Here is a 27,416-nt window from a genome sequence, read left to right as displayed (position 1 = left end):
GTGTCTGTGACTGCCATTTGCTGTGGTTTGTCATTCTTTGCTGGTAGAAATAAGGGAAAGTGGTGTATGCTGCTGTCCTGAAGTGGCTTGCAGGAGAAATGGGGGGGAAAAAAAAAAAAAGCCCCAATTCTTCATGTATTCTTGAATCACATAAACTGATGTCTAGTCAAAGTGTAGCTGTATCAACCTATACCTCAAGCAAAAGGTCAAGTCATGCTAAAATCTCACTTTTCCTGAACTATCTAGGTTTCATCTGTTGACTCCACACACTCTGTGGGAGCAGAGTAGGAATGCACAAGGAAGACTCCTGGTCTGGTATAGTTAGACTGGCCTGGAAAATGCAGCCCAGGACAGATAGAACTCTGTTGCTTATGAGTAAGGAATGTAGAGAGTATTTATAAAAAGCGTATGTTGTCTGGCCCTCACAGACACGCCGCACCTCCTCTGTCTTACAGAAAAATCAAGGTGTTTGAATAGTAGCAATGACTCAGTGGCTTTGCTGTTGCATCGCGTATGTCATGGGAGACGTGGAGTTTGTTGGTAACAACAGGAAGGATTATTGACCCTTCAGTATGTGTACAGCTACATGCAAAATATTTAGATTGAGTCTTCCTTTCACTGGGTGTCTTGTTGTTTTGTTTTTTTTAAATGTCCTTTAGTAACAGTGCTTTCAAATTCCTTGTTCATATATGGAGCCTTCTCTAGATAGAGACACCGTGTGTATGTGTGTATTTATATGTATATATGTGTATGTATGTTTGTCCAGATGTACAGATGCAGTTAATTCCAAAGAGAATTATTTTCAAATGCATGTAAGGTGAAGCCTGTCAGCAGCTGTTAAGCAAGCTGGCTGTAAAAAAAAAAAAAAGTGACCAGAAAAATATGTTAATACACGCTGTCAAACAAATGTCATAACAGCTTGTTTTATTTTATTTTTCTTTATGATCGACACAAATAATGAATGCTAATTGTCTCATTGGTTTAGGGTGATGTTAGCTAACTTATCTTTACCATTAATATCCTTGTAAAAATGATGCTATTAGACCAGCTTCTTAGCGTAGTCCTGATGTTAGTAAAGCATTTAAATAAATGCTTAACATTCAGTATGTGAGAGTATTTTGAAAGTTAAATGGAAATAAATGCACCTGTAGTGCCAAGCAGATGCTCCAGTGCCTTAACCGAGTCCTTGTCATGGCTGTTCCCAAGCAAAAGCATCTATTCGGTAGCAGAAAATTACCCGTATTGTAAAGCTGCCACGTGGCTGAGACAATTGCAGAAGGTGCCAACAGGGAAACAGGACAAGTGCCTTAGTTCTGATGTTGGCCAGTTTTATTTGCTGCTAAGGAAGCGCAGACATTGTCTCACTGCAGTAAACTGTACTGGGAGGGCACAAGCTTCTCCCATCTCAGTGTCAGAAAGGTTGCCAAATGCAACCACACATTTTAAAAATTGGGGAAGTGGTTTCTCTTTAATCAGATAAACCAGAAGTTCAGAGCGATTTTAACTAATTAGTTTAATAGCACTTACATTAGAAGACTTCAAATCAGGCAAAAAGCATAATTTAGAGTGTTTGAAAGATGTCCTGCTATTACAAGACCTCTCCAGTCTAGTAATGGTTCCATTTTGTTTCCCTACAGGTTAAACATATTGCTGGCTGGTATGAACCCCTTCTATTTCCATGCAGTGAATGTAATTTTACACTGTCTAGTGACACTTGTGCTGATGTACACTTGTGACAAAGCTGTGTTCAAGGACTGTCGACTTGCTTTTGTCACGGCGCTGTTCTTTGCTGTGCATCCCATTCACACCGAGGCTGTAAGTATGTGACACAAAAAAACCCGGTGACACAAAAGCTAAAAATAAATACATACTTTTTTTTTTTTTTTTTTAAAGAAGCCTCTGAGTCATACAGAATATGGTTCTTGTGATTTTTGCTGTGGAGAGGCAAAGGTGAGAATATACGATATTTTAAAAAATTTGCAGGAGTCATTGAGAAAAAAAGTGTATTCACACTTGCTGTCTTTCTGCTCTGGCACTAAATTCTAATTGACGGTCCTAATCAGCAATGCTGGGAATAAATGGACAGTCATTCAACTGATGAAAATGTCAGGTCTTCGGAAACAAAAGACTTTGGTGAGGCTGTGCTCTCCTGCTGGGACATTGTTGCATGCCTTCAGTAATCTCCTATAGCCTTCAATTTAGGGGAGAAAAAGTGAAGGGAGCTTTAGTGTGTATTTTGGAGGAGATCGCTCAGATAGAGGTAATACCATCAACAGATTAATTTATCACCGTGTAAGTTTACAGAGCCACAGTCCACATTGGACATTTTTCTGTTCATTATACGGAAACATTTAAAGTCATGCTAAAATTGCAGATAGTGGGGAGGTAATTCTGTAGCTAAAATGAGTCTTGCTGTCTCTGAGAAGGAAATGCAATGTCTAGCTATCGGTACTTAAAAAAGAAATGCACTCGTTAGCTGAGATACCATTGATATCACACACTCTCCTTAGGAGCCTTTGTAAATGAAGGAGAAATGGCTGCCACAGCTGAGAACTTTTGAGGAGAGATTACCTTAATAACAAAAAGCCACGAGCTTTACAGTTACTCCCTGTGCTGTCTCGCGTGAACTAATCAGCTAGGCTCCTTTTGATAATACAGCTTTATATTATAAGGGAGGTTTTTAGAAGAGGCGCTCTTTGAATTTATTTTTGTCTGGGTCAGAACTCAAAAAGGTTAAAATAAATGCTAGAGCACTGAATATAGCTTAATTATGTAATCTCAAAAGCGGCAAAATTTCAAAGGGCCTTTTATTTGCTTTATGGGCAATTTTTAGATCTTTATGAAATGGAATATTGAAATAGTTTGTAAAAGGAGTGTTTATACATTCTTCTTCTGTATTGCTTTTCTTATAAAAAGATTTGGTTAATTAATATGTAGAAAAAACTCTTATAAACTCAGATGATTCAGAAAGAGAATAAATTACATACCACTCTATCACTTCTTGGTGATAAAGTTCATTCAGATATTAATTATTAACTCATTCCTATATAATAAGTCTTCTCCAAAGAGTTGCTCTTTCACTAGTCTTTTTCTTAACACATCTTACTTCTGTGAGTTGGATGCATTTCTTGTTTGGGCCATGTTATACACAATTGAAACAGATCCCTAAAGTTGGTATTTCTCTATGCAACATTATTAATATTTTAATAAGAAAGTAAAATATGACTTAACTGTTGACTTACTCATTTGTTTTGCCAAGTGAGAAAGGCAGCAGACAAAACTGAGTGTATCCTACACTAACCAACATCTCACTATATTGAGGGAGGGTAACACTGAAAGATAAAAAGCTTAAAATAGTAGCAGTTAGCATGGATTGTTGAAAGAGTCACTGAATACACCTGCCTTTTTATAGATATGCTTTTATACCTGTGTGTCTCTCTTCCTTCTAGGTAACAGGCATAGTAGGCAGAGCGGATGTCCTAGCCTGTCTACTCTTTCTGTTGGCTTTTCTCTCCTATAATAGGTATGGATCCTACCTATCGGTTGTGACAATATCATGAGATGCTCTAGTCTGAGGAGGAGACAAAGGGGAAACCTGACAGTTTTCTAAGGCTATTGGCAGAGGTTCTTCCCTCAGCACTGATGCATGGAAGTGCCCTGGCCCCTACTTTCAGCCACAGTGCCAAATAAGTGAAGTTTATCAGAACAAATAAACATAAAAAGAGAAGTCAATACTTAAGGTCCCCTATTCCATTGACATTACAGCTGACCAAACACTAGAGGAGGGCTTGTAGAGCTAAAAATCATAAAGGAATATTTTCAACTGAAGGCAAATTGTCTGTATGTGGAGTGAAGAATGGACGGACACATGCCTGCCTTTAAAATATATGCTGTGACTGTGGGACTGTGAAATACTTGGTCTGGGAGAGTTATGGATTGCATCTAGACTGTTAGTCATACTTTTCAGATGAAAACTTGGCACTGTTTGCTGGGCTGTGTCCTAAAACTGTGACTGAACAAGTACAGATAAAGAAATATCTTTACTCGACTGGGGTTTCTCCCCCTTTTGCATTGTTATTTCATTTAGCAATATCACCATGTCATCATGGCTGTGTGGAAAAACTGCTTATATCCCTCTTGAGCTGTTTGCTGCAAAGCTGTTTTCATCAGAAGGTTTCAAGGTGTAAAACTAGTGGGTGACCCCCCCCGGAATCAGCTTGTTTGATTTTGTTTTTTTTCTTACCTTCTTCCCTCTCATACAGGCTTGCTGCCCAGTGTATGAATGATTAGGACACATCTTTGACTCAGGGGAGTGTGGGTGGGATGGAGGAATTGTTACTTGTATAGCGCATTTTGTCACATAAGGAAAATTACGGATGTGTGTTCTAGATGACAGAAAGCAGGTATTTTTCTGCCCTTTCTGCCTTTGTACTTACTCTGCCTTTCTCTGACCATTTCAAGTGCATTTTATCTTTCTGCTTGTCTTTTTTTTCCCTCTTCTGTGCAAATTCTTTGTGTGCCTCTCAATATTTGTGTTTTCCCTTCCTGTCCTGTGTCTAAACCTTTCCTCATTAATCAGTGAACAGATTATTCATGTCACTTGTTACCCGTATCTTAAGAAATTAAAGAAAAGTGTCTCAGCATTTGTATGAATGTAGTAAACATGAAAGTAACAGAGAAGTTAAAATATTTATGTCAAATATATTTTTCAGGAGTGTGGATCAGCTTTATGTTGGGGAACATTTCCCTCCCACTGCCTCCCCATTCTTTTTGCTGCTTAGTTTATTCTTTGGGACGTGTGCAATGCTGGTGAAAGAAACTGGAGTCACTGTGTTTGGTGTGTGCTTGGTTTATGACTTCTTTTCCCTCTCCTGCAATGGACTCAAACTGTAAGTAACTTGCTATGCTTGCTGTGCTTTTCAAGTGTTGCCACCTGGGTGTGCAAAATATGTATTATTATATGCAGCACTATGGGAGATGGACTTGCCCGGCTGAATTAGATGGCACACATCTGACAAATTTGGAGGGCACCAAGGTTTCATTCTCTTTGGTTTTCTTTGGTTTTGTTTTGTTACTCTATGGCTGCCTGATGACTTTTTCTGGGTAGATAGGCCAGATGTGAAGAACTGATCTCTAAAATGTTCAGTTCATTCTGGCAAGGCTAACATTTATTTTTCCTATGGAAGTTCTGACTGAAGCATCAACATCTTAAAATTTCTCTGGCTTACATCCTTCCATTTGCAATGTGTGCTTGATTATTCAGTCACATTTTCAGAATTGTAGAAATATTATATGATGTTTAATAGTAAAATCAGGTTTAATCCTTTCTGTCCTTACAGAATGGAAAAAGAGGGAAAATATCCAGCCAGCTCTGCAATAAGCAGCTCTCAGCAGTCACTGGAGAAAAATCAAATACTTTGAAAAGTTTGTATTCCCCACCCACTTAGTGTCATAAATAACTATGGTATTTTGTATCTCCACTAAAAGTCAGAAGTCTTTTGTTTGATAGAAGTCATTTTTTTCCCTTCTCTCCCAAACCGTACCTGGTGCAGATCTGATGAGTGAACATAAGAGCTTACTGCCGCTGAGAATGGGACGTCTTGCTCCTGCCATTGCTTCTCATGTTCCAACTCATGCTGCCCCATGGGTTCTGGAGCCTGTCATACTCCTGTGTGAGCTAATATGTCTAGGTTATAAAAAAGGACACTGAGTTCATGTTTCCACAGTAGGGAATTAAATCAGCTCAGAGAAGGGTTTGGGGAGTGCCAGAGCTGGCACGATGTGAGAGCAGCAAATGCAGGCAGAAGAGGGACTCTCCTCTTTCAAGAGTATCCTGGTTTCCCTCCCCTTTCAGCCTTTCCTCTAGGTCCCAATGGGGGATGGACCATGTTTCTGGCCCACCTGCCCTCCTTCTGGCCTGTCTAATAGCAACAGTAGTCAGAGGGCAGGTACGATGGATTGGCAGAGGATTTATCCTATTTTGACCAGATAAATGATTCATAATGGTGTAACTGGTGGGCAAATACTCAGTGAGGAGTTTTCTGTGGACTGACAGCTGTCATGCTTGTTAACGCTTGAATTTACAGTCTGCCATGTGTGTTCCAGGATCTGCCTGGCTAAAGGTAACATAAATGTTAATTGGTGGAAGATCCACCCTCTTCCTTCCCCCTCCCTTCAATCTCCCCCTTCCCCTAGGTTCACATTCCAATGGCCTTTTCAGGTTATTTCTTTGCTTCAGTGGCGTCCGCTTGCCCAGATGTGGCAGATATTTAGCTTGCAGGAATGAAGCTCTGTAGTCCAGATGTGCTGCATTTTCATATTTGGTTTGGTTGCATGTAATTGTGCATTTCTCTGTTTTGTGGTGCTCAGGATTTTATGACTATTTGACTCTTTTAGGGGACAGCAGAAAACCAACAGCCTTCTACATGCTGTTGAAACTCATCTCCTCCTGCTTCTTCCTCCAACCTGTACAGATTAGTTTTCTGTTTAAACATGGCAGGACACCAATTATTTTCTACAAAAAATTAGGAATGTCACCATATTCTTCCTCTCAGCACTTCTCATCTTACCAGAGGTCCAGAGAACAGCTTGATAGAGGAGTGCTCATCTTCTGTTGCTTTTCTGTCTCTTCTTCTAGATCTAGTTAGGAATTAATAAATCCTATCCACCCAGCATGCAAAGACTTTGTATTTTGGATTGAATAAAATGTCTTCTGTTGTAGTTAGATACCATGTTGTGCTGTTTTCATAATGTTCAACCTTTTGATAAGTAAGCATGAAAAATAAAAATCCTTTAATCCTTTTCTTTCCCCTTTCCCCTCTTTTTTTCCCCTTTTCTCTGCTTGCATTACCAGAAGAAATGGGGGTATCCACCCAAGATCTGCCCGGCAGTCTGCAGTTTCTCCCTCTGCCTCGCTGCAGGTCCCTCCGGCTGGCCGGGAGAATGGGAAGCATCGCTTTGCTCACCGGGGCACCTGGAGCTCCTGCCACCCAGCGTCACCTGAGGAGCAGCAGAGCAGTGGCCTTTCTGTGCCCAGCAAAGCCATGTGGGCCATTCGGAGGTACTGCTGGCTACCTGCCGCTCCATTGTGGTTTACTTTGCAGCTGAGCCTACCTTAAAATGTCAAGTCATTCACTTTGTCTTAGCCATTTTTAACCTGAAACGTGCTGTAGTTTTTTTCTTACGTTACTGGAGAGGGAAGAGAGGAGAAAAGTGGAAGGAGGATTAAGGGAAGAAAGAGGATGGAATCAAAAATTGCATTTATTCTGCTTGGGAAAAGGAGAATTTCTGAGGACTGTCCATGTCCTGAGACTTTCTATCCTAATATGATATTGGTAGGCAGTGCTCTCCTTCCCAGCTTCTCCATGGAGAAAGCCAAGACTGTAATGCTAGTTTGAATGTGAAGACGGGGAATATGTGCCCCTCTTATACATGTATACATAAAGACATATTCCCCCCCTCAGAGGGGAATATACAATAATACCTGAAGTGAGGTGGGTGCAGTGTGAGCTGCATATTATGTGATACTGCTGTGTATCTATATATACACGTTTGTACACATTTCTGAACGTGGATATACATACATGTATATACATATACACATATACATGTATATATATATATATGAAAGTAGAGGTGATGCTGACTTCTGCTTTATGCTTAGGAATGAGCATAGAATGGTGAGAGCCAGGCTCAGGTAGTAACAGAAGAATATTCACTGGTCGTGTCCAGCAGTTGTTGGCATGTTCACTGGGGGAGGAAGGTCTCCAGGGCCTCGTTCTAGCACAGGACCAGTGCCTGGTGCCCTTATTCCTGTGGAACAGCACAGAGCTAGAGAGAGCCTTTAAGGGAGTGTGACTCAGCAGCTGCTCCATGGATGTGTGCCAGAGCATGGATTTTTTTCCTTTTAACCTTGACCTCTGTCCAGTCTCCCTGGTAGCCCTTGCACAGCTTGCCCTTTGTTGCTGATTTTGGGTTTCAACTACAAAACACTCACAGTATGACTTAATTTGGAGACTTGTAATAATGAATTGCCCCACACTACCTATTCTTTGGAGAAAGTGTTTTGTTCTTGAAATAGATCAGGAATTACATGCTGCAGTTCTCTGATCATTTAAAGGTTGGCACCTGAACAGGCTTCATGCAGCACTCCTGAACCCTGGGAAAGGGAGTGTTTTATTCCCACATAACACTCCTCATTAATCAGCTCAGTAGGAGCTGTTTGTTTGCTGTTGGGGTTTTGGTTGGGGTTTTTTAGGTAATCTTGCTGCAACAGTATTAATGGTGTGTAGGCATTAGATGAGATCTGTAACTTCTCAGATCAGAGTCTGTTTCCTCTACCTGTAGTTTAAGTGGTTCAACCCACTTGAGAGCTTCTGCCCTGCAAGATGTTTTGCATGATTGGTCTGTCTTGGGGATGGTTGGGTTTTTGGTTTTGCTTTTAACAAGGAAGGGACTGGGTTTGGTCATGTTGCCTCTCCATGTGATGAATCTGTGACACAAAAATGGTAAAGAAGTCAAGGGTTTTTGGAGTGGGTAAGTGCTAGCTGCTCTGGCACGGAGGCTCCTCTGGTGGTTGGGAACAGCTTCTGAAGTTGTTTGAATTTATTTCTCCTCCTATATTCCTGAATGAGTAGCACAATTAGAAAGTGTGGTTGACCCTGGTTCCTTCTGATGTGTCAGGCCTGAATGGGATGTCCAAAAGCCTCATTTAACATCTTACCTCTAAAATTAGGACCTGGTGGAGAGGAGTAACCTGCACTTGACACTGGTGCAGCTGCTATTCCTGGCCTTTACTCTCTTCATGTTTCTCTCAGTGCTTTTGTTCTTTTGGATACTTGTATTTGTTTATATTTTCCTTGATGTATACTATGGTGGAGAGTATCATATAAAAAATGTCTCCTGTCTTGCTTCATCTTCTTGTTCCTTGTTTCTTTTACCCCCATTTCTTCTCTTCTTCCTACTGCTCCTGTGCAAGTTTTAATCGTTGGTGGGATCAGGGACCACGTGGCCGTTGCCCCTCCCCCACCTGCAGCTGGTCGGGCTGGAAGTTAAACACAGACCCCTGCTAAAATAACAAGAAATTTAATACAACAGAGTGATAGAACAATCTGAACAACAACAGTATCAATGGTAATAATAAACAGCAATAATAGCGAACAAGACAAGCGATATACAGAAAAATACCGCTAGCTGGTCTGTGGAAAGCCAAATTCCCTCCCGAACCCACCAAGGAGCAAGGAAAAGGTTTTCCGCCCCTGGACCTGACGTCAGCATGGTATGAATAACCGGGCTGGAGATCCCTTCCCCCTCTCTCTCTGCTGGGGAAAACTTTACTCTGTCCTGGCTGAACCAGGACATGCTCCTTTCCCCCCTTCCTTTGCTTTATACTTTTTCCAAACACCCTCCCTCTTCCCCTGCTTTTGGGAATGTCCCTTTCTCACACCAAGGGGAAAGCCTCTGGTTTTCCAGTCTCTTCAAGAGAGGCTGCGTAAGTTGTGTTGGAGAGACCATGCATGTGGGGTGGCTTCAAAGGGAACTCATCCACACTGCCAACTGGCATTTGCTTTTCAGCAGCTGCCTCTTCAAGTGTAAAAGATTTCTGCACGTGGTAAATCAAGCTCTGCTTTCTTATTAAAAAGGGGCTCTCATGGTGTAAGCCGCTGAGCTTCTCTTTTGAAGTGACTGACTGTGCAACACACTTGCAACAACCTATTGCGTGATGGTTTGCAGTGGAATGCCCAAAGTAGAGCTGGCTTGGTCCTAGTGGCTGAGAGGGAAGCCTGCTGCCACACATTTGTGTGGGAGTTGTGCCTGAGGGCCTTGGGAAAAAGCCTGGGGTGGGTTAATGGATGCTGCTTTGAAAAAAACTTATCTGAAACACTGCAGTCTTCTTTGCTAGTTTTTCCCTTGCTCTGAATTTCTGTTTCCTCTGAAGTCAGGATAAGGCTGGATAACTTCTTGCTGCACAGAATGACAGCCTCATAGAGCCTGGGCAATTTGACCAGGGCCTGTTTGTCTAATGTCAATGTTTGCTATTCACTTTAAAAAAAAAAAAAAAAAAGAAAAGAAAAGAAAAAAGTGCTGCTATAGCATTTGTAATTTCAAGAGATCTCAATTCTCAGTCACATGGAGCATGCTTGCAGTAGTATGGAACAGCAGGATTAAATGTATTGCAGCTCACTGACTCTCAAAATGATGTCCATGTCACATGGATGTCTGTGGACTGCTACCTGACTGCAGTCTTCTCCTTACTTCCAATTCCAATCTCTCCTCTTGCAGGACAGATTAAAATAGTTGAAATACTTTCTGTACACAGGCTTTTTCTAGCGTTATTGGCATATGATATGAAGTAGGAATCACTTGAGGCAATTGCTTTATTAAAATACAATCCATCTTTAAAAAGAAAAAGTAAATCCTTGCAATAGCAGAAAAAAAGAAGAAAAAAAATTGAAGTTGCTGTCAAATATACAGAATTAATTACACAATTTCTCCTCTGTAATCAATGTTTCTCTGGCTCATGTAGGTCTCTTCAATGGCAAAAAGGAGGGGAAAGGATTTTAAATATTGTAAAAACTCCAAAGTTGGAGGGCATGTTAGGCACAGTGAAGTAGCTTCAGGTACTTATGTAGTGCACCAGGTTGCTAGTTGTAAGGTCTTCATTAGCATAAAATAGTTGTGCACTTCTTAATCTGTACTTTTAAGTACTCTTAATGTGATCATGTAGGTTTCTATTTAATAATTTATTATGTATCTAGCTACTAGAGCTAACTGAAAAACTCAGGGAAACTTAATGGGGGAGTTAAGGGAACCCATCTAATTAGCAGTAACCAGAGCTAGTTACATAAATTCTTGGTGCAGAAGGATTTCTGTTCCTTATTGTCACTTGCTCTTATCTTCAGCTGTCTGGAGAATGTGTGGGTTGCAGTCCTGGGTGCCTTCAGGAGTAAGTAATGAGTTAGTCTGGATGAAATTGTAGGTTTTATCACCACAATTTATTGCAATTTTGGGGGATGCTGACATATACTACTGGAACAAGGTGACAAGGATCTCTTACGAGTTTGATCCATCTGCCTGAGTTTTAAGGCCTGAAAGAAGCTTGTGACCGTATGTGCCCTCCTGTATGACACAAATGGAGAAGGGCAGTCAGGAACTTTCATATTAGGCTTGTATTTCTGTTTGGGGTAAGGCCAGAGCTTTCATGATAAGGCCTCAGTGCTTTTACTATGATGGTGCCGTATACGTAAATGTGTCCTATTAAAAAGAAGTATCGATGCCAACACCTCATTGCTCACCACAGTGCTACTCTGTTAGATCCATGAATATGTTTAACAAGGGTGATATATGTAAAACAAGTTGACACAGTCCCTTGTGCAAGTTGTGTCTACAGTTATTGACACACTTTTTTTTTTGGTTTTGTTTTGTTGAACCCACTGAAAACCAAGATCTACCTTTTTTGACCTTTTTTTTTTTTTTTTAATTATTATTCCAAGGCTACATATAGTTGTCGTCATGCCATGTTATAAGTGTCTCGCACTCAGCATTGCTAAATGCTGTCCAGCCAATGGACACCCTCATACTACCTAATCACCCTGATGGTTTTAAGCTTTATAAATGAGCCTGTGGTGGGCCAGCAGTATAAGCTTCTTGAAAAACAAGACTCCTCAATAGCTTGCATACTTTTTAAACTGAAATCTCTGTTTTTCTTTGGTGACCTAGAAACTGATTTTTATTCTATCTCCTGTTGGTGATTTAGCTGGTGAGCCTCTTCACTTAGAACGGGCAATAGACTGGTGTTTAATGCTGCTGTTTTCCATTTATATGAACTGTTGAGTTAGGTTTTTTGTGTTTGCTTTTTGGTTGTTTTTTTATTTTTAATTTTTTTGCCAACTGACAGAATGGAAGAAGCAGGTATAGTTGGAGTTGTGCCCAGCTCCCTCACTTTAAATCTCTATGTATGTGAAAAGAAAGTGAGGGAGCTCACGACTGGTCAGCACTGTGGGATCCAGGCACAAAACCCCATTGATCCAAAATTCAGTGAAATCCTTAAAGCTATATCAGGGATACACGTGATTTAATGTCTAAACCAGCAGCAGTGTTGTTTCATTTGCAGTAGCAGGGGAAAGAAAATGGAAATGCTCTGCAGAAGATGGTGCTTTCCAGGGATGGCTGCGCTGGCCCTAAGATCGATATACTATGAGGAAAAGCATGTTGAGGTCATAACATATCTTCCCCGAGTCCCCACGCAGTGTGCACAGTCAGTGTTTGAGCTGAAAGAGATTATATTCTCCAACGTGAAGGAAGAGCGGAGGGAGAGAGGTGAAAATGTGTTGGCAGACATAACATGTGACTACGTAGCAATTGCTTGGTGTTGATTTGGCTTTTTCTCACTGGGTGCTTCTGTTTCCAATAGTTCTATTTCCATTTTGTAGCAATGATTTTTTTTTTTAAACTAATTTGACAGTATAGCACATTTCTGCTTTAAGAGGAAATTCCTGTTCAAAAAGCAGAAGTCTCAGCTGCATTTCTAATGCTTCTCCTTGCCACATAGTATAATGCCGCTTCCTAGATTCATAACATGTATGCAGGATAGTGTGACCGGTTTCCCAGATACCCGATTTCACATGTGCAAACTTTACCTTTTCTTGAATTTGTTAGAGTGAATTTTGTAGGAAGGTGTGGCTCAGAACATGAAACTGCCTGAGTTACAGAGGTGCAAGGAAGACACTTTCTGTTAGATTTGGTAGTAAGTTGTACTTAGTTGCATTCACACACACTGAAGGTCAGTGATGGTTGAATTCATGTACAAAGGACATCAGTAAAAAGCACTGCATGCCTCTAGGAACACTAAGGTAACTATTATTAATGTACTATTTTGGTGAGGGGCAAGCATACAACAAAAGAAAAACCTGGATACTACTCACTGGCCTAAAAGGTCCTTGCCATGCAACAGCAAAACAGTAAGGAAGGGATATAGAGCTTTGCAATCACCACAGCAATAGTTAGTAGAGAAATTCCAGGACAATGGCCTCGTTTGGGATTCAGTCTGGTGAAAAGGGGCTGGGAGTTTAGCAGTCAGAATTATTTTTTTCTGTAGGAAAGCAAAATGAGCAACCTGGAGCGTTAAGCAGTGGATTCAGCCTAGGCTTCTCCCTTCTTTCCTCTCTCTCTGTGATGATATGAGGGTTGTGAGGTTTTAAAATAAATGAGCAAGCTCGTAGTCTGCGATGCTCTGAGCAAAGGTTGGTGTTGGATTGCCTCTGTGTGAAAGGAGAGAAAAGGAAGTGCTAAATTGTTGCTGGCTGTAGGCTGATCTTTTTTTTGGGGGGGTGGGGTGGGGTGGGGGTGTGTGGAATTGATGTTTGAACTGAGAATAGGACAACACAATTTCACCCCAAAAGACAAGTAGGACCCTGAGTCCCAAGGCATAGGAAGGCACAGTGTGTGCTCAAAGGTAACAGATTAGATTGAGTGTCATTGTTATCCTGGTAACTGTGGGATGCTTCCTCTGTGGTGTTGCGAGATATTTTAAATTGTAGCAGCCTGTGCCTTTCTTGCTATTTAGTAACCTTAAGTTACACATGAAGTTCAGCCCACTTTGGGGAGGTGTGTTCCAGAGGTGGATTTGGCCTGTGGTTTATTCTTCTCTGTACTCAGTTCTTTAGACACTTTTTCTGCTGTTGAGTCTGAGCAAAGCTCTAGCTACTGCTGTGTCCATGTCCTGTCTTTTTAGGAAATGTTCACTAGCAATAATACATGAATCATCTTCTCCTTTGTCTGCAGTCAGCGATGATATTTATTGTCATGCTCAGATGGGTACCAGACACCACCAGAAGACTGCTAGAGTCTCAAACACGTGAGAGGTGGGTGCCCCTATGCTTAAAGTCTTGGATTCAACCAAGGATTTATGGGCTTTGGCCTGTGACTGTCTTCCAGAGAACCCTTGTGTAATCTTGGGGAACTAATTACATCTCTGTTACCATGGTGTGTGCTGGAAGATGAGGTGCAGTAATGCAGGCTTCTTTTCCACCTCCATTCATATGATGTGGTGGTTGTTTTAAAACTCCTCCCCAAAAAGCCAAGGACTCTCTTTCTTATGCACGCTTGTGGCATTACGTGTCTTAATCTTTAAAATCTCCAAGTGCTGTTTCAATATAAGTAACTAAACTCATTGCTTGCTAACTAAAGTTTATTTTAAAACAGCACCGCTTTGGTATGGTGATGACTAATGTTTCATATGCACACGAAAAGACGTGTTTAGACATCATTAGGCTGCAAAATTATGCACTCACCAGGTAAGAAAGGCCTGATTTAATTTTGGCCCTGTTGTGTGTTTATATTATGACAGTCTTTAATTACACTATCACATACCATTTTTTCTGCATGATCCCTGCTCTATTCATGGACCAGAATGGATGGTGCTCACTTAATATGCAACTATTCAACATTTTTTCTACCTTGTCCAGAGCATGGCCCCATGCCCTATTTAATTCATGTTATTTAAATCCTGCTTTGAGACAGATGAACTACTTCTCAGTAATTTCTCTGTGTACAAACTACCAAGTGCTGGTATTTCCTTGCAGTTTGTTGGTTCAGTCTGTAATCTTTTTAAAGTACTTTTGGCATAGTTTCTAGATGTGTAATTTCCTTGCTTTTCAAAACAAGTAAAGTGAATAGCCATAAATTTTGCAGTGGAGAGCCACGTGGGTGTGAATAGTTGGACTGAAACCTTTGGATCCACCTCATCAACATCTGCTTGAGCAAGCAGACTAGCTAGTGGCAGCAGTAGATTGTGCTCTATAGGAGTCTGTATTAAGAGACAGAGACTTTTCCCCTTAAATATTTGCTGACAGAGGAGGCACGATGACATGATGTTCCCTTCCAGACTCAGAGAGAAATAAACCCCAGCATGTGCAGCTGCTTCTGGCAGCTCCTTCCTTCCTCTCTCCACAGTTTGTTGTCCTGCCTTGTCTACTCCAACCTGCCTTTATATCTTCCCTTGCTTGCTTCTCCTTAGTCATTTAATTGCTTTCAATCTTTGCTCCTCCGGGTTTGCCTTTTAGATCTTGTGGCTTTCCTCAAGAGCTACTTTGATAAACTCCCTCTCTCAGGGTTCCTTCTATACTCCTAGCCCCAAAGTCCTTGCCCAGCCAAATCAGGGGCCCCCACCTATGTCCTTCTATTTCATATTGCATCCTCCGTGTGCTCCCCACTCCTGTCTTTCAGGCTCAGTCTCCTGCTGTGGGAGCTTTGCCCAGCTAGAGGGAAAGGTTCCTCCAGGGTTTTTGGCTGTCAGAACTCGCTGTCTCTTTGCTTATCTCCTCCTCCCCTCTGCATGGGTTTCTGCTCCATGGACTGCAAAGCCCAGTTTCTTTTTGACCTCTTTTTCTCCAGTTTTGTGAGTTTGGGTCTCCTCCACCCTGTACCTAATTTGGGATTTTTCCCTGTGCTTGCTGCCTGGTTTTGAGAAGGAGGGAGCATGGAAAGCCAGGCAAAAGCCAGGAGCCTGCTCTGTTCTGGTGCTCAGTATGGCACAGAGCCACAGTTGCTTGCACTCTTGGTTTATTTGTGTATGGAAAAGCAGGCACTTGTGCATGTGCTTGTTTGAATAGAAGAGGTTTGGTTTCAAATTTGTCTTCCTTTGTTGGATCATTTTAGCTGGTATTCTGGATAGTGTTTTTTGTCTTGCAGTACAGAGAAACACCTCTCTCCCTCTTTTTAAATCCCTTCAAGAAGGAAGTGGAAAGTAAATAATACCCCCTGGACTATTAATATGTGACAGTATCAAGAGGCCCTGTATATTTCAGTAAGCAACAAATAAGTAGTTTGGCTTCATGGACATTAAATGCTGGAGGAAAAAAGGGGCAAGGCTGAGTCTGTTATTTTTCTTAACATGTTTTAGCGCTTTTTTTTTTTTTTTTTTTTTTAAGGATCCTGTAGACTTTCATTTAGTCCATGAAAATCTATTGTTGTGAATTCATAACTGTGCCTGGGACAAAGAACCACGCTGCACAAAACAGAACCAGGAGGAAAAGTTAACGGCTGTTTTTTGTTTTTTTGCCCATCTTCCAAAAGATGCTGATCGCTTATTCATTTGTGTGCAGGGTGAGGCTTTTTTTTCTCTCATTAATAGGAGTTGCATTTAAACCCTGCAGTTGCAGTCACTTCATTGTATGTCAGCCTCTTCTGTTCCCTGTGTTGCTAATTGGAAATCCCCAATTTTAGGTGCAGTCTGTATGTCCCAGAGCTGACTCACAGGAGACTCTGTTCATTCCCTTTACTTCACAGGACTGCCTTTCTATTCACAGCTCATGGCAGTCTCATTAAACCAGCATTTGAAATAGCAGCCTGCTCGTGTTCATTGGCTTTCTCTGAAAGCCCTGTAAACCAGTGTCAAAGAATTAACAGCAGCTGAGAAACAGAAAAACCTTAATGGCTTGCCAGGTCATTTTCCTTGCAGTAAGTCTGGGTTAGTTTGACACAGAACGGCATTTCAGTCACTCAAGAAATAAAAACAACCCACAACACCTGAAGATAAATGATACCCAGATTATTGCAGGTATTTCCATGGAGCTAATCTAATTGAACTGTTTCTCTCTTACATTTTTGACTTCCAGGCACATTTCTGGACATCTAGAGGAAACTTTTAGGCTGCTTTCAGGAGTGAAGGATTCAGCTGTAACTACCTACCTACCTCATTAATGACTGATGCTTTCTGAGCTGGTCCGTGTCTCCTCTGTGACCCTGATAATCACAGCATGTATTAAGTGAAGGACAGCAGGCTCTCAGGACCAAGTTAGGTGGCTTTAGGTTTTCACAGGCTGATAGAAGCAATCATTTGCTCAAAACCATGAAGACCCCAACTCATCAAATATGACTTTAGGTGGATTGTTCCAGTTGTGTGATGAGTGTTACTTTGATTTTTTTTTTTTTTTTTTAAATGTGAAGAAGCTGTTGAGATTTAATATTTGATTTAAAAAGACAAAATGTGTTAGCACGTCTAATGCTTCTCCCATCCTCCCTGTATGCTTTCCAAGATGAATACATCCCTCCCTGACTAGAAACTTAATCTTCAACTTAATGTAAAGGAGTAGTAAATCCACTTTCACATTTCTAATTCAGTTATCCCAATATTCTTTTCCAACTAGTGCATTAGAAACCTTAATCCTCTACTTGGCTTAGAAATGCTGGAACGCACATTTCTCTCCCACTGCAGATCTTTGAAATGCAGATTTTTTTTGTTGCTATTTTTCTAAGCAATTTTCAGGATGTGAATGTTCAGGAAGCTGCAGTGCAGAAGGGACTCTTGTAAATGCATTCCACATTCCCAAACGTCCATGCTGAAATTCAGATACTGGCCAAAGTGAGCCTTAAAAGACAAGGTTTGTGCTTGGGCTGTTGGAATGCTGCTATTGAGTGTTTGCTTTCCAGGTCTGACAGTTCTTGCAGCATCTGGCGAACCTGCTTTGCCTTATGAATTCTTATTACCTGCCACAACTGAGCATGGAGTAGCTCAAACAAAAATCTTCCACTGAAATATGTGGTGGTGGTGGTTGTTTGGGGTTTTTTTTAACCTCCTTTCTTGAAGTTAGGTTTGGTTGTCTTAAAGTATCATTCTTTGCTGTATGGATAATGCAGTTGTTCCCTCTTTAAAGCTTTGGTTGGCAGCATGTTTGCTGTAGGTTTTCTGTTCAGACTGGGGGCTGAAAATCTGTTCAAATCTCTCCTTTTGTGACCTATGAATCCCTTGTTTTTGCAAATCAGCAGTAGATTAAGGAAATATTATGTGTAAATTTTGTACTTTGAAACTAACTGTGGTTGCACTTTGGTTGTACTAGTACAAAAACTATGGAATAAAATACAGTTCCTTTTAATATGTGAAAGATGCCAACTGCTGAGTGTTCATTTTAGAAAAGGAAAATTAGAAGGAAAAACTGTCTCTTCTCTGTTTTTCATGGAGACAAGGACTTTATTGATTGTTCAAAGAGAAAGAGTAATTATCAACTGGGGTGGAAGGGAGAGGGAACATTACCTTTATTTCCCTCTCATAAAATGCAGTTTTATCTGATTACACAACCCCATTATACGTATCGTTCTTGCGAGACCATGTTAGGAATTTCTGCAGAGACAAAGCTACTGTAAAATGATGGCCTTGGGTTCTCTTGCAATATTTTGACTTAATTGCATTTACTGTAATCTGTGCCTCTCATGACAGCAGCTTGTATCACTGCTGCACCTGCGAGTTATCTGTAAATGTCTGAAGCAGTGATGTTTCTTTTGTATTTTGGTAGTAAGCTCACTTCATTTGTTAGTGTTCTTCTCATTTTTCTCCCCCATCCTCTCCAGTGTTAATTATGTCATGCATTTATTTCAGAAGATTAATTGCTTAGAGTACAAATGTTTTTGGTACAAGCATCAGGAATTTTCATCTTTAGACAGCTGTCACCTGGTCTGTGATCTAAATGACTGCTAAAGCTGGTCTTTCTAATCAGATCAGCATTCCTTTGCTGATCTTGGCTGAGGTACTGTGGATTCACTATCATGACACTGCTTGTGATCCTGTGTGGTATCTCCATCGTGAAATTACTCAATATGGAAAAACAAATTCCTTAATTCATTGCCTGTATAAACTTTTGGAGATGATGGATAACTTTCCACCCAGAAGGCATTTGCTAATGCATTTGGTTTAGTGCTATGCATGAATATGAATATAGGAATTTTTGCATTATATTTCTTCAGGGAAAAAAAAAAAAAAAGAACTTCTTTTACTTAGTGTATTGAACTCATATCAGTATATTGAACATAATAGAAGAACATTGTGGGAACACCATATCAAACCAGCAGTGTATCTATCTGTTTTCTGACTGTGGTCATTACTAGATGCTTACAGAGAAGAAAAGAATGGGAATGGGGCCAGTGCGGGGTTATTTTTCCTCACTGTGCATGCTGAACATGTGCCAGTCAGTGATTTAGTCTATGGCACTGGATACTTTATCTGGAGCATTGTATTTAAGACTCTCTGTGGACACATCCTCTGTGGAGTTGCCTAATTCCCTTTTTAGAAGCTTTCTCTCCTCCGACTTCGAGGACATCTTGTTGCAGTGAGTTCTGTGATTTTATTACACACCCTTTGCTTGAAAACTGATAATTTAATCTAGAGCTCTTTCACTTTGTGTGATTAGAAGTAGAAAGTAATTTCTCTGGTTCACTTCTGCAAGCCTTTCATAATTTTATATCTTTATACGTACTCCCTTTCCAGAGTGGAGAGGCCTGTTCTGTTGACCATCTCCTCATGCAGAAGCCATGTGTCTGATGAGCATTATTACCCTTGGCCTCTATTAGATCTTTGAAAATTGGGCAGAGAAAGGGGAGATCTCCGAATAACATGGAGTACTCCCGACGCTGGGACACCCTGTTTTTTATTCACTGTATTATTGCTTGTTGTTTCTGTTCTAAACATGCTATTCAAAAGTTGCATTTTTTCAGTGCTGATTTATGGCATCACCCTTTTTAAAACAATATTTTTTCTTTTGTTCTGACTGCCATCTGTGTAGGTAATTGAGATGCACAGTGAAAACCTGAATGGATAATCTGACTATCTTTTATTAGTGTATTTTGAATTGTGTGTGCTGTCTTCGGTTGAAGAGCATCCTGTGACTGCCTGGCCTGTTCCCCATTACAGGAGAAAGGCTGGAGCAAGATGCTGAACCTTGGCTAAGATGGGCCTGGCTGCTTTCAGGGCCAGAGTGGACACAGTCATACTGTTTTCTGCTGTGTCTGGGCCTCAGTTACCTAGTATTGCCTCCTTTTCTCAACTGCTATTTGGGGGTGAGTAATAATTCGGAGTAACCCAGCTTGGGAAAAGCTTGTGGGCTTCCTCAGACACCCACTCACGAGTCCTTCTCACTGCTTTTTCTTGGCTCCAGCTGTTTTCTCCTTCTATGCAGTGTGGTTACAGTGCAGAGGGGCTGCAGGCAGTGTCTTAGCTGCCTGGGACCTGCACTGTGCATGTCCTCTCTGAGTGTTTATGCTCCATCAGTGAAGGAGAAATGATACCTCTAAATCAAAGGGCAGAAATTCCCAGTGTTTGCCCAAATTCACAAAGAAAATCTGACAAGAAGGCAGAGATTTAATCCAGGATTTCCCAAATTGTAAGATGATCTACCTCAGCGCAAGTCTTCCTGGTTTTGCCAGTGAGTTGAGAATTCTTCTCTTAAAATTTGCTGGAGAGATAGAGCACCCTATCCTCCTCCCCTCTCCTCTCCTGCAAGCTGAAAGCTTCAGCATTTGTTGGTTTTAAGTACAAAGATCTAGACAGTGCAAGCCATGATAGCTGTTATCCCAGGGCTTTCATGTCACTATTTGCTGGGTTATTTACGTTGATCTAATTTGGCCTCTTGACTCCATCAAAAGCGCCTTTCAATGTGAATTAATTAAGACAACTGTATTTTCATCTTTCAACTGCCTTTAAAAGAGAAATGCTCCCAGATGGCATTAGGGAAGGAGGGAGGTGTTTTTCCCTCTGCACAAGCTGTGCTTTTGTCATAGACCAAAGGCTTTCTCTGCCCTCTGTTATACTCTGTGAGTCTTTCTCTTGGGAGTTTGGAAATGCCAGAACCAAGGGAGGCCCCCTCAGTGTCATCCTAGCCCAAATGAGCAGCTTTCTAATAACGAAGATGACTTTAATATTGTAGCATCCTCTCTCTGCAGAGTACTCAGTTAATTATGAAGTGTGAATAAGGAATATGTTTCACAGTGCCTTGGCAATTTTCTGAGTTCACTGATCCGTAAACAAGATTATTCCCTAATAGTCCTTCATCTCTGCCATTATTACACAAGGATGTTCAACCTAAATGAAATTAAAAATGATCATCTTTAAGGTTTGTTGAGCCACAACTAATCTTTTGAGTGTGTTTCCAGGGTTAACTATTTTAAAATTGCTTAGTTATTTGGGGAGGATAGAATTTTTTGTTGTTCCTGCTGTGCCATTCTTATAAAGACCACACTGTAGCAACTCTTTGCTGAGAAATGCAGATTAGACCTGGTTTTCTTTCTTCTTCTTTTTTTTTTTTTTTCAAAGTCCCTGACACTCTCAGGCAGCTGAAGTTTTGAGGGGAAGCTGCTTCATCAAGGTACATGGCAATTTTTTAGAGTTCTTTCAGCAGCTGCCAACCCAGGAGCAAGGGACTAAATTTGGTTCCTGAATACCAGCTGTCCAGCCCAGCTCTGTCCCTGTCTCTCAGACAGTTTGCATGGGATAAAATGACACAGGCTATTGGCACAAAACTGTCATGCGGTTTGTGATCTCTCAGGGTTATGCAGAGCTACGCTCCTTGAAGACCTTTTTGCTGTTGCTAGGAGTGTCATTGTAAATTTTTAAGGTCAAGAGAGACCGTTTATGATCATCTAATCTGAGCTGGAGCATGGCGCAAGAGACAAAGCTTCATCTAAGAATTACTGCATGAAGCTGAATTTCTCTTTGAGCTGTGTCGCACATCTGTCAGTGAGGCAGTGCAGCCCTGGCTTTAAAGGCTTGATGTGATGGAGTATTTGAGGTATCCTTGGGTGGATGGCTGCAGCAATATGCTATTCTCGCTGTTAAAAATGTGTGCCTATTTCTAGTCTGATTTATCTAATTTCATCTTCCAAGCACTGCATCTCATTATGTCTTTTTCCACTAGATTAAACGGGGTCTCCTAGCTGAAAGTTTTGTAATCTGTGATAGTTGTTTTATTGTTCTTCCAGACAGAGTGAAAGGCTGGGCTTCCTCCAGGTATGTCTACCCAGCAGTTGCTGTTGTGATGCAGTTCGTGTACTCAGGTCTGAACAAGTCTCAGATTGGGTAGTTTGGGTCCTGCTAATACGTCTGCAATGGCATGGAGATCAGAGTAGGTGAAGCAGGCTTTCTAAGTGTTTGTCAGTCTTCTTTTTTTGAACTTTTTCTTGTGGATGTCATGCTAAACTGTTTCCAAATAGTAAAATATAGTTAATTTTTGCAGCACAAAATTTACATATTGTAGAAGTCAGTATTTTGCTGAATAAAACCAAGTAGATTAGAGTAAAATTAGCATATCTTCAATAATAAATCCCTATGGGGCAAGAATGAGATCTCCCCATGTGTTTATTGTGTTTCTAGCACAACAGTGTTTCAATCTTAATTGGAAAATTAGTCATATGAGGACGCGCACTTGATATTGCATCTGCACACACAGATGACATTTGGATGGTGCGCTGTTCTTGATCTTACAAACATTGTCGTGGAATCCTTAATGAACGCAAATGTTCAGAGTCTGGAGTTGACATTTTGTCTGGAAGGACTGTGAGTGAACATGAGGTCTTCTAAATGCTGCACTGAGCCCTTGTTCGCTGTGGTGAAGTCGGAGAAAAGGGGATGGAGAAAATTGGGATAGAGCACCCTTTTTAACATAAGATTGTCCCTCACAATATAGTTCCTAGCAGTTTTTATATTGAATCTAGCTTTAGAAACAAGAGAAGATATAGATTGATATCTTTATTTCACACTCTGTATGTTTTATAATCAGGAAGTATAATTTCAGAGAGGAAAAATGCCTTCTGCTGAATTGCTGGCAGTCTTAGCTGGAGCATGCAGGAAGCTCCCAGAAAAGCAGGAATATCAGGTGTTGACCTACGCTGATGATGCTTCATTTGTGAGATTTAGGCAGATTAAAGCACAAAGTAATATGATTAATTTGGTTTAAGAATACTTAAGACGGAGAACTTCAGCACAGATCCTTTATAACAGTTGGGACTGTGACCCAGCTGGCAGGCTACTCCGTGGGTACAATTATCTTTTACATAACAAGTTTCATAGTCTCACATTTCATTTTTTTAAGCATCTGTCATTACCTCTTCAGAAACCCCTTACAAATTAGAGGTGCATCCTGCATAACTGAAGAGCAATTATTGTTCCATTACCAAGTAATGAAGTACACATCTGTATGGAAAGAATGATGACTCCAAATATGATAAAGTTAAGCAAGATTTCCAAGATAATTTCTGGAAGTTTTCTACCTTCAAAGCTTATGTTTTAATAGGTGGCAGATCTTATGTCCAATACCTTCTTTAAAAAACTATTAAGAAAGGAAACATGTATGTGAGAGCATGAAAAAAAGAGCTGTTTCCATATCAGAGCTAAGTGAAATGTTTTGCATCATCGTGAAAGATGCCTCCCTGCTGCGTGGCTCAGAGTCTGAGCTGAGGTTACTTACTTTGATCTGGTGTGGTAGTTCGGTGTGTTATTGGCCCCCTGGCAATTCCACCAAGACACAGAGGAGACTTCTGGGAGGCAGGAGTCCTGGGAATTCAGTATGGCATGGTCATCCCTCAAGTTGTGTTTGAAGACAACTTTAGTTTTCAACTGGATATAGTTGCAGGACTCTTGAGCAAGTCCAGATGGTGCTCCCAGGGCTGACTTGTGAGACATGGGATTCCTGGCACAATCACTTGAAGTGGTAATGCTCTCTGCCAATTAGGACTTGTCTTCTCTCTGGCTTCCAGACATTGAGGTACTTCAGCAGGGAATTATTTTGAACGTTTAGTCCTCACATTTAATGCTTTTTGAGTAGAGCTTAGTGTGATGATCATGACCTGCTTATCCTTCTAGCAGAGTCCCCCGGTAACTGGGACACATAATTGTGATGATTACTGGGTCACTGCAGCTGAACAGCTGGTGTTGATCGCTGTAGCTCTGTTTGCATTTGGTTTTCCATATCTCCGTTATCCTCATGACAACACTCAGGCCCCTGCAAGCTTAGTAAATGAGTCTTGCTAAGACTGCCCGTGGGATCCTTCTCACCTTGTTAAACTAGGGTTAGTGAATTTTAGACCATTAATTTTTAAAATCGTCTTCCAATCTGTTAATGCGTATTTTCTTAACCAGCTTATCTGATGGGAATAGCAAGAAGAAAGGTATACTCTCTGATTCAGTAAAAGTTGAAAAAAAACCCCAACCAAACCTAAAGAAACCAATACAACCCAGAAGATAGTCTGCAGGTTGTCACTTCTTAAAGTAATGTCTTTCCTTCTGTCAAAGGAACATCAGTGGGTAAGGCAGTACTTGGCTCTTCAGGCATAGTCCTCTGTTATCACACACAGCCAGTTATCTAATCCCTTTCAGAGTCTGGCTCAGCATTGCCTTGTGTCCAGTTGGATCCTCTCCATGGTTCCCATTGGAAGGCTGCTCCACAGTCTGACAGGTTTGCCTGTAAAGCTTTTTTTTCCCCAGCCTAAATGCCTGCATGGCCAGTTCATGCCCACTTAACCCTTGTGTTGACCTTTTCTTTTAACATATTTTCTTTTAACATATGTACATCTCTTTTGTCTTCCTTCCTTTGTGTGCCTGTGTGTTAATGTGTGGGTGAAAAACTAAGGAGACTGTCAAGTGAGGTACAAAACTGATGTTAAAGTGTGAGAATACAGCAGCAACTCTTTATTTGGTAAGTGTTCCTGGGGAGGGGAAACAGAGGATTGCCGTGGGTTGTTACCAAATAATGTAATAACCTTCTTACTGGTGTTGTCGAGGCAAGCTTTATATAGTGATAAGGGCTGAGACTCTCTAGAGAAGCTGCCTTTGCTTTTGCCAAGAAGAAGGGTATGTTTGGAGTGCTTGTTTTTATTTTTATTTATTTCCTTTGGTCAAGTGCCATGAAAATCTCAGCAGCTTCAGAAACTTATGCTTTCCATTCTGACTTGCAGCCATTTTGAGAAAGCACAGAACAAAAAACATCAACTGCAAATGCGTGGGATAAAAAACATACCACCAGTCCCCACCAAATATGTTTAAGGTCCCTTTATAGGAGAATGAAGCAGTAGAGAACCTCCTGCTTTATCTTGGCAACCGGCAAACAGGAAAAATGAAGTTGAATTCTGAATAGTGGCTCATGCTTATGGCCTGTTGTGCACTAGTGCAAAACAAGTCCAAGTGAGGTGAGAAATTGAAACCTAAACTGGACCTAAAACTTAAATATTAACATTTTCCCATCCTGTATGTCAAGAAACTTGCTGCTTCTTGCTTTCTTCTGGACTCTCAGAGGCATTAGTTCTCATTATGTCAAGCCTTTTGGAGGCTTCAGCTCCCTTTTCATGAGCATGTTGGATAGGTTTCCTTTAACATGTTGGTGGGGTACTTCTTGCCCATTGTGTCAGAGTCTGAATGATTGTGTGAAGATTATGTAGCCTGTAAGCAAAAATAATATGAATCATATTTTAAGAAAAAGATGATTGTCTTCCCTTTCCTGGTAGTGTAGTTCCCAGAGGGATGTCTGTCTTTTTTGCTGTCTTTGACATGGATTTCCATCTGTGAAGTCCTGTAGAAAGAGTGACTCTTACTGAGCAGAAGCGACTTGCTCCTTTTAGGCAAGACAGTCTAAAAGGACTGCTGGATATGTAGGGGAAGGGTGTGCACTTCTATAACCTGTTTCCCTTGGAAGGTGTGTAGGCATGGTCATCCCTGCGCCTGGCACAATGCCAGTGCTGACTTCAGCAGTGCATTTGGGGGCTTTCCTTGCCTACAGCTGGCCTTTATGGACATGTGAGATAATACTGTAGCTGCTGTTCAGTGGGTTGTAGTATAGCTTGCTGCTGCATGAGTGAGGTCTTCTGTCGGCTGGGTTGTTCTGTCCATCAGCTGTGGAGCAGCAGCTTCAGAGCAGTGGCTCTCCAGCTCTGCACTAAGAACCACCCATCTTCAGCAATGGTACCAGCTCCTCTTTAGCTAAAGGAAAAAAATCTAAAGAGGAAATAACTTGGAGCTGTATGTATTAGTGGTCTGGAGTGTTTCTGGTTCAGAGGAGACAAAATAAACTTTTTCCGTGAATTTGGATATGTGGTGCTCTGCTCCCTCACCATCCTCTGACAGCAGTGTGAGGTGAAGGCATTTGACACCTTTCAGTATTGGCATCAGGAAGAGACTGAGGCTTCTTAACACCTTGCAGTGGTTCTGTAAGTTTAATTTCCTGAGAGCAGAGGAAGGAATGTTGTCCTCCCCTGTCCCTTGCAGGCTTTGGGAGGTGAATTGCTTTGTTTTGGCAACAAATTTGATCTGAACACATTTTTTTCCATAACAAAAATAGACTGTGTGGTACAGTCTCTAGACCTGATGTGAAGGCTGAAGGTTGTATTTTGAGAGAGGTGCCTTTGGTGTCAGGCAGTAGATAGCTGCATGCGTGGATGCCACAGTATATCCTCTGCTCCTCTGAGTAGCAGCCATGGTATCAGTTATGTACTGGGATCCAAAGAGCTGAAAATGTATGACCATGAGGGGTTTCACATTTTCTTTTTAGTCTTCTATTTTTCTGGTTCAGTAAAATCTTTTTTATGGAGCTATTTATGTTAAGAAGCAAAGCCTAAACAGCTCTGCTCCTCTGTTTCTTCTGCTTTCCTCCTCCCTCCAGCCCTCACTCTGTTCTAACTCTGGGTGGCTTACATGGAGAGGATCTCTGATGAGGATGTGTGCTGGCCTTTCGGATAGAGACATGCCACTGTGTGTGGTAAATTGCGATGTCCCCTGACCTGCTGCCTTTGGGAAAGCATCGCTGTTTTGCTGCTGAACTTGCAGCTTTTTAGAATATTCTTTCTGTCTGCAAAACTACTGGTCAGTCACTGCTCCCCAAGAGGCTGCTTTTTGTTGTTATTTTTAAGGGAAATAACAATTACAAAACCAGTAAATGATGTCTGATGTGAGCGAGTCCCATTTATTTTACTTTCTAGCCTTGCCATGTTGGTAAGGATACACTAATGGCTTTCCTAACCTTAGTTCACTTTTGTATGAAGTAATAAATATGTGCTATTCAGTAGAAATTAAATTGTCGCTATAGTACTACTTTTCTTTTGTCCACAAATTTGTTAAGCAATGGGTGTGTATTTATGGATTAGGTACCTGCTGCAGGAAATTGTTCCCAGAAGACGGTAAGAAATTAACACATACAGATCATATTGCAAATTGCATTTAAGTAGCTATTGCCTTCGTTTTCCCACAGCTGAGTGGGAAGTCATGTTACAGAGAGAAATAAGGACTCTGTGATAAATCTTGAAAGAAGTACAGATGAGGCATCCTTATAACAAGATACGATAATTAGCAACTGCTTTGTTTTGGGTGGTGCGGATGGTGTATTTGAATGCGGCAATTCTGTAGGTGTGGTGAGAAAGCAGAGGAGAGCCAGGATTAAGAAAACTGGCTCTTAAATCTACGTTTGCAATTTCAACCAACCTAATATTGCATAGTAGAAGCATAGTCTAGTAAAAGCATTGCCGACCGGTAAAATGGTGGGTTTTACTTTTCCTTCCACACTTCTGCCCTCCCATCATTACCCGTCTGCCGTACTCTCCAGTGTGTTTTCTTTGAGATGGTTGGTATGTTGTCAAATCTTTTTGTCCTTTTTTTTTTTTTTTTTTTTTTT

At 41.0% G+C, this 27,416-nt stretch overlaps 1 protein-coding gene across 1 annotated transcript in view; it reads left to right on the top strand.

Annotated features, from left to right (window-relative positions):
* Positions 1-1,636: 1,636 nt before the first annotated feature.
* The window catches only part of TMTC1 (transmembrane and tetratricopeptide repeat containing 1), a 129,101-nt gene continuing 103,321 nt past the window's right edge, over positions 1,637-27,416 (top strand). The window contains exons 1-4 of the mRNA XM_026868216.1: positions 1,637-1,815; positions 3,450-3,523; positions 4,713-4,889; positions 6,854-7,060. Coding sequence (XP_026724017.1) covers positions 1,660-1,815; positions 3,450-3,523; positions 4,713-4,889; positions 6,854-7,060 — 614 coding nt within the window. The 5' untranslated portion in view covers positions 1,637-1,659. The remainder of the gene's footprint in view (positions 1,816-3,449; positions 3,524-4,712; positions 4,890-6,853; positions 7,061-27,416) is intronic.

Source organism: Athene cunicularia (assembly GCF_003259725.1).
Source record: "Athene cunicularia isolate RWA chromosome 1 unlocalized genomic scaffold, athCun1 chr1_part2, whole genome shotgun sequence".
NCBI lineage: Eukaryota > Metazoa > Chordata > Aves > Strigiformes > Strigidae > Athene > Athene cunicularia.
This window is presented reverse-complemented; position numbering and strand designations above follow the sequence as displayed.